The 7,855-nt window shown below is 47.2% G+C and overlaps 1 protein-coding gene across 1 annotated transcript; it reads left to right on the top strand.

Moving 5' to 3' along the window:
* Nucleotides 1-1,468: 1,468 nt before the first annotated feature.
* Nucleotides 1,469-4,487, top strand: LOC138242485 (zinc finger protein ZFP2-like). Its single transcript, XM_069198024.1, has one exon. It carries the CDS (start codon nt 1,536-1,538, stop codon nt 3,249-3,251), a length of 1,716 nt encoding a protein of 571 aa, XP_069054125.1. The 5' UTR covers nt 1,469-1,535; the 3' UTR covers nt 3,252-4,487.
* The last annotated feature ends 3,368 nt before the right edge of the window (nt 4,488-7,855 follow it).

The following is a 7,855-nucleotide window of genomic DNA, read 5'->3' as shown; positions in this document are numbered from 1 at the left end:
CATGGTAGTTAGGTTTCTGACAAAGCTAAATCAGAACACCCCCTTATACCCACTTATTCCACTATGTTTAAACAACCTAGATTGATTGTCAGTGTACTAGTACGCGTGTGTGTAGTTTAAAGCTTTTTAGATCACATGGCCTCAGCTATCACTACTATGCTGATGATACTCAAATATACATCCATACCAAACCTGACGCTGATGTGTCTGTCTCTATTCTATTTAGTTGCATCTCCCATATAAAATCTTGGATGACTCAAAATGTCCTTCATCTTAACGGTGACAAGACTGAAGTCATGCTTATTGGCACCACCCATCAACTTTGTAAAACCAATGCTGTAACTCTATCTGTAGATTGTCTTATACTTGAGCTTCAGTCTATATTGAAAAACTTTGGGATGATATTTGACGTTTGACCCATATGTGCAGCATTTTGTCAAAACATCTTTCATTCACTTCAAAAATATTGCTCCACTACGCCCTATGTTATCACTAACTGTGGCTGAAAAGAGTTGTCTAATCTTGAATCGACTACTGTAACGCTCTACTCTCTGGGGACTCTAAATCCACTTTGAACAAACTTCAGTATGTCCAAAATTCGGCAGCCAGAATCCTGACAAGGTCTAGTGCAAGTGTTCACATTACTCCTATCCTGGAGTCCTTACACTGGCTTCCTGTCAAGTTGCATGTCGACTTAACAATCCTCCTGCTCACCTATAAGGCTCTCCATGGCTTGGCACCTCAGTACCTCTCTGGGTTATCACCCTACTCCCCACCTCACAACCTTCGCTCTTCTAATTGTGTTCTCCTATCTGTCCCCAAGTCCGTCTACAATCAATGGGTGACATGGCCTTCTCCTGTTTTGCCCCAAGCTCTGGAGCTCTCTCCTCAAGGATGTCAGAGAGTCACCTTCTCTAAACTCCTTCAAATCCAGACTCAAAACCTTCTTCTTTAGAAGACCCTTCATTGAACTGTTCTTTACCACTCTGCTCCTACTGTATTTAGTACCACCATCTACTGTCTCCTCTAACTGTGTGTTCTCATCATGCTTATTTTGTGTATTTTTTGTTGTTGGCATTCTGTAAAATGCTTTGAGAAGCCACCTTTAATGGCGCTATATAAAATAAAGTTTTTTATTATTCTAATAAAGATTTTGTCTTGTTCTGTTTATAGGCTCAGAGGCCAGTGCTCTCTCTGAGGCTGGGGAAAGGGCTCCTCTTGAACAGAAGCACAGTGAGGAGGAGTGGGGCTCCAGTCTGATGCAGGAGACAGAGCTCACTGCTCCAGAAGGGAAAAAGACTCTCAGTGAGCAGCACACAGAGAGCAGACAGATTGTTGAGGTTCTGGACTCTGTGCCCATGATGAAGATGGAGTCTGAGAGTGAGACACCTGGGCTCTTAGTATGTGATGATTTTACAGAGAAGATGAATAATCTGGACACAATCAATATTACACAAGGTTGTAATGAACTGGGCTGCATCTCTATACAAGAGCACGGTGAAGAACTGGATGTCTTTAATCTTACAGAGCAGGACATGGAGCCCCAGTTGATTGACTGTGCAGAGCAGCAGACTGATGTACCTGGTGAAGAGAACTGTGTTGAGATACAGCACCGAGAGGAGAGTCAGTACAGGGAGGAGCAACAGCAGCTCCTACAGGGCTTGATAATTAGGCCTTGTTCTGTTCAAGTGGAGAGACTGTCATTGCTCAGTCTCAAACAATCATGTAATCCCTTAGCATCTGATGACTTTACACACAGGTTTAATAATCTGGTTACTGAGAAAATTGTTGAAAGTTTTAATGAACTGGAGAGTGTGTCTTTTCTTAGGCAAAGAGAGGAACAACTGAATGAACTGGGCGGTTTTAGTCTCAGAGAGCTGGAGAAGGAGCCCCAGATGATTCACACTGCTGAGCAGAACACTGAGGGACATAATGAAGAAAACAAATCTCAGTTTCATCACACAGAGCAAGACCATTCCATGGAGCATTTGCAGAATAAGAGACCACAGGACGATCAGGGGATGAGGAAGAATCACTCAAGGCCTTGCTCAGATGGAGTGGACAAACTGCCATTATGGCACAGGGAGGAGCAGCGTTTCTGTCAGTCTAGCATTTCAAAACCCTATCAGCACCTTCACACAGGAGAGAGACTGTTCAGCTGCACTCAGTGTGGGAAGAGTTTTAGTCAATCACACATCTTAAAACGACATCACCGCATTCACACAGGAGAGAGACCATTCAGCTGTAGTCAGTGTGGGAGGAGTTTTAGTCAGTCACATGACTTAAAAAGACATCAGCGCATTCACACAGGAGAGAGACCATTCAGCTGCAGTCAGTGTGGGAAGAGTTTTAGTCGGTCAAATAACTTAAAAACCCACCAGCGCAGTCACACAGGAGAGAGACCATTCAGCTGCAGTCAGTGTGGGAAGAGTTTTAGTCAGAAAAACCACTTACAGTCACACCAGTGCATTGACATAGGAGAGAGACCTTTCAGCTGCAGTCAGTGTGGGAAGAGTTTTAGTCAGTCACATGACTTAAAAAGGCACCAGCACATTCACACAAGAGAGAGACCATTCAGCTGCAGTCAGTGTGGGAAGAGTTTTAGTCGGTCAAGTAACCTAAAAACCCACCAGCGCATTCACACAGGAGAGAGACCATTCAGCTGCAGTCAGTGTGGGAAGAGTTTTAGTCGGTCAAGAAACTTAATAGCCCACCAGCGCATTCACACAGGAGAGAGACCATTCAGCTGCAGTCAGTGTGGGAAGAGTTTTAGTCAAATAAGCCACTTACAATCACACCAGCGCATTCACACAGGGGAGAGACCATTCAGCTGCAGTCAGTGTGGGAAGAGTTTTAGTCATTCACAACTTTTAAAACGACATCAGCACATTCACACAGGAAAGAGACCATTCAGCTGCAGTCAATGTGGGATGAGTTTTAGTCAGTCAAGTAACTTAATAGTCCACCAGCGCATTCACACAGGAGAGAGACCGTTCAGCTGCAGTCAGTGTGGGAAGAGTTTTAGTCAGAAAAACCACTTACATTCACACCAGCGCATTCACACTGGAGAGAGACTTTTCAGCTGTAGTCAGTGTGGGAAGAGTTTTAGTCACTCGCTCCTCTTAAAACGACATCAGCGCATTCACACAGGAGAGAGACCATTCAGCTGCAGTCAGTGTGGGAAGAGTTTTAGTCAGTCAAGTGACTTAAAAACCCACCAGCGCACTCACACAGGAGAGAGACCGTTGTAGCAACAAGGTTTATTAAAATACAAGAATTGAGCTTGCTGCTCCCTTGCCAGTCCCTCTCTCCACCTCAGTGGTGCTTGATACAGAGTCCATTCAATTTGGTTCACAATTAAGATGTTTTTCTAGCCGATAGAGTGTCCTGCTAAGGAACAGCTCCCAAAAGCTGGTACACATCAACCACCTTAACAAATGTCATTTCTAGAGCCTAAAAGTCTGAGATTCCAAGGGAAAATGTCATTCAAAGTTGGTTTATGACCCTAAGGTCAGAGTGCATTATTACTCATCATCAGCCAATCAGGAACTGGTAGGGCAGATTAACCCCACGTGGGTCTCTGATCCCCATGAAACTTTCAACCAATGAGCGACCTGCAGTTCCTCCAGGTAAAATCAGGCAACAAAGAGCCCCTGGTCCGGCTGGACACCTCTCGAGCACAGTTCCCAAGAGCAGGACATTCTCGCTGCGCGCCTGCTGGACTTTCAGCCTCGGAGCACCTCCTGAACATCCTCCGACTCGGTCTGGACCACCACGTAACGGCCACTGTGTCTGAGTGGCAGGACTTTCCTTTGTTCTAAGAGTCGAGGGCGGAAGTTGCCAGCACGTAATCAAAGGATCCACCCGAAGTTAGCATCAGCAGAAAGCCTCATGAACAGGTCGGAACTGTGGACAGCTGAATAAGAATTCAGGACTAGCGCTTCATCAGGAACAAACCGGTCTTCTTCCTGACCTGCTGGGACCCGCAGTCGCTTTTCCTCCTGTGCACAAACTTTGCTAGTTTCAGCCAACACTAACTAGCTGGTCTTCAGAGAGCCCACTGCTAGAGCATTGCAGGAATCTCTCCCACGATGTCGCAAGCTGCACTGAGCACTGCCTGGCACAGAGCCAGAGAGTGCCGATTGGACACAGGAACAGCCTGCCACTGCTTCTTTGTGTCCACGGGAGATCTGAATTCCCACAGATTGGATGAGTATTCAACATTCTGCATTACAGCTCGAGAATTCAATTGTTATCCCAACCAGTTGATATCAATTTAATTCCTATGAGTGATATACTTGTTTTGAGTATCTAGTGTAGAAGTTGTTATCCAAGTTCATTTACGAAACGGTCTAAATGAATGATATACTGAATGTATGTCCTCTTGGTATCTGTAACTCTTCGTGGTTAAATATATACCTTTTGTATTCTGCTAATCCTCACGATAAGATCTGTTATGTTTATATGCACATTTTATGTATTAATAAATGTATCCTCGTGTATTAGTACCCGTGTGTGTGCGTTGTTCGAGTTATCCCGCAAGGCTGGATTCTAATACCATCAAAAGAATCATTTTGTGACTTACTGCCACAATTAATAATTGTCCCAGTAAATGCCCAAACCCCTACATTACTGGTGCCTCTTGAGAGAATACTTCAGGTGTTACCCCAGTGTCCTGACCAAATTTCTCATTGGCCCTTTATAATTATATGATAATAATTGCTTACACTTACATAGCACTTTTCTGGACACTCCACTCAAAGCGCTTTACAGGTAATGAGGACTCCCCTCCACCACCACCAATGTGCAGCATCCACTTGGATGCCATAGTGCACCAGAACGCTCACCACACATCAGTGGGGAGGAGAGCAGATTAATGTAGCCAATTCATAGAGGGGTTTTATTAGGAGGCCATGATTGGTAAGGGCCAATTGGAAATTTTGGCCAGGACACCGGGGTTACACCCCTACTCTTTTCGAGAAGCGCCCTGGGATTTTTAATGACCACAGAGAGTCAGGACCTCGGTTTTACGTCTCATCCGAAGGACGGCGCCTGTTTACAGTGTAGTGTCCCCGTCACTATACTGGGGCATTAGGACCCACATGGACCACAGGGTGAGTACCCCCTGCTGGCCCCACTAACACCTCTTCCAGCAGCAACCTTAGTTTTTCCCAGGAGGTCTCCCATCTAGGTACTGACCAGGCTCACACCTGCTTAGCTTCAGTGGGTTGCCAGTTGTGAGTTGCAGGGTGATATGGCTGCTGCCTTACCCATCATGGCCTCCTAATAACCCCCATCTCTGAACTGGCTTCATCATTCTACTCTCCTCCCCACTGAGAGCCGGTGTGTGTGGGGAGTGGACTGGAGCATCATCATCCAGGTGGGGCTGCACACTGGTGGCAGTAGTGGGATCCCCATGACCTGTAAAGAGCTGCACACTGGTGGCGGTAGTGGGATCCCCATGACCTGTAAAGCACTTTGAGTGGAGTGTCCAGAAAAGCGCTATATATATAAAACCTCCGGCTGATGAATCTAAGGTAGAGAGAGAGAGAGAGAGATCAGGCAGGAGAAATGGAGGAGAGAAGTGATTAAACTGACCCATGTGGCCTCACACAAACTTAGCCCCTCAGTAGTCCAGGGGGACAGCAGAGGACATCGGTGCCCTACGAAGCTTCTGTCGCAGTCAGGGAGACACACACACACACAGGTGGGGCTGGACAACACAGGATGTTAAAGCTGCCCGTTCCCCACCCCAGCCACCCTTTGTGTAAAGAAGCACCTTCCCCGTCCCGTCCCGACTGGAGGATCTCATCCAGCTGTGTCTTGCGAGGCGCCAGGCGATGCTCTTCAACACCCCAGCTGGGCAGCTTGTTCCCGACCCCTGCCACCCTCTGTGTAAAGTTGCGCCAATCGTTCTCCTTTTCAAAACGCACACCATCTGAGTGTCCACTCCTGCCCCCTGATTCCCGTTTCACTGCTGTTTCTGGAATAAGACTAGCGAATCTCCACCAGGGGAGAGTGTACGTACACACACGCACACGCACAAACCCGTTTCATGTACATGACCAGATCTTAATATTCATCTAATCCCCCCCCCCCCACGTATTCCTCTACGGCAGGTGGCGAAGACTGCAGCAACCTTGGTCTTTCTATGACGGCAACATCCTGTTCACAGATGCCCCAGTACAGTGCAGAAAGGCGCATTCGTACACAAGGGTACCTGCTGCAAAACACAAAACTACGCAATGTTCCACCCGCACACCGCCATAGTTCACACCTTGGTGAGAATGCTGCATGCGATTTTACTCGAAAAGACATCGCTGCTCTGGGACCACATAGGATACATTTCTGTGCTGAAAAGAAGGGATAAGTCACTAGATCTCTTTATTCTCAAACAGAGGAGAATGGGGGGAATGTGATACAAATTTTCCAAATCCTTAAAGGTCACTGGCCAAGTCAGTCCAGCTGGCTTCTTCAGAGTGAATACTGAATCGTGGACCAGAGGGCACAGAGGAAGGGCATTTCAGACAGAGAGCAGGCGGTGCTACTTTGCAAAAAGGGGGGTGGAGATGGGGAACAAGCTGCCCAGCCCTGTGGTTGAAGCAGATACCCTGGCTTCTCTCCAGACACAGATGGATGGGACCTTCCAGTCAGGACAGGAGGCACATCTTTACACAGTGGGGGGTGGGGGTGGGGAACAAGCTGCCCAGCCCTTTTTTTGAAGCCCATACCCTGGCTTGAGATGAGCTCCTCTAGTCAGGACAGGAGGCGCTTCTGTACACAGAGAGGGGTGGGGGTGGGGAACAAGCTGCCCAGCCCTGTGGTTGAAGCCCATACCCGGGCTTCTCTCCAGACACAGCTGGGTGAGCCCCTGGAACCAATTAACCACTCATGACCCCACAAGACAGACAGGAGTGATTTGTTGTTTGTTTTCTGTGCACAAGAAAGCCCATTTTGTTTACATACATCGGTCGTGTTTATTTTTCACGTTTTAATTGGAGGTTCAGTCCTTTTGCATTTCCACGTGATAAGCGTTAAGGCAGGGGCGGTTTTGTTTTGGTACACATCCAAACTACCCGTTTTCAGCCACAGATGAACACAGATAAACACGTGCTCCTTTTTTTCATATGACATCTTGCCAGCGGCTCAAAAGTAACAACAAGTAACGATTCTCTGGGGGGGAATTTAATTTTTTTTTCCAACGTCAAAAAGTAAGGAACAGGAAGGAGCCCACAAGAAGCGAGAACAATTACTGCAGACCCCCCGGAACAGCGCCTTAAAAACCGCAGAGTAACATCCTGACTGCTTAGACCACGACAAAGCTCTTCTGCAGAGCGAAAGTCTCCTACAGGCAGGTATTTTTTTGTTTTAAACAGAACTGAAGCCCGTCTCTCCTGCAGCCGAGCCTGTCGCGACATGGGGTGTTTCATTTCACATGGAAGGAGCGTGTAGAATCTATAGAAAATGCAGGAATCATAGTAGTAGCACGTTATTGTGTTAAAAATAATCCCCCCCTTTTTCACCCAGCGCCAGAGCCCAGCGCATTAAACGGCTCGTGTTCAGATCCTTCTTTTTGGTTTTGCATTAAAAAAAGAAAGAAAACAGGTTCGCCGCCAGCCCTCACTCTTACATGCTCTCGACTTCCAGTCAGCTCGCTGGTAAAGAAGAGGCATTTCCTCTGTGTGTGTGCGTGCGTGTGCGCGCGCACAGGCATGAGGGGGATATCATGCTGACCCGCAGCTCTGCGGGTTTGTGCAAGGGCGGATTATATCGTAGAGGGTCCGGTCTACCGAGTTCTGCCTGGTGTTCGGGGGCGTTGGGGGGTAGTTCGGGTCGTCTCAGAAAAAAAAAATAT

Source organism: Lepisosteus oculatus, chromosome 14, assembly GCF_040954835.1.
Source record: "Lepisosteus oculatus isolate fLepOcu1 chromosome 14, fLepOcu1.hap2, whole genome shotgun sequence".
Classification (NCBI taxonomy): Eukaryota; Metazoa; Chordata; class Actinopteri; order Semionotiformes; family Lepisosteidae; genus Lepisosteus; species Lepisosteus oculatus.
Note: the sequence above shows the minus strand (reverse complement) of the source record. Positions and strands in the feature narration are given on the sequence as shown.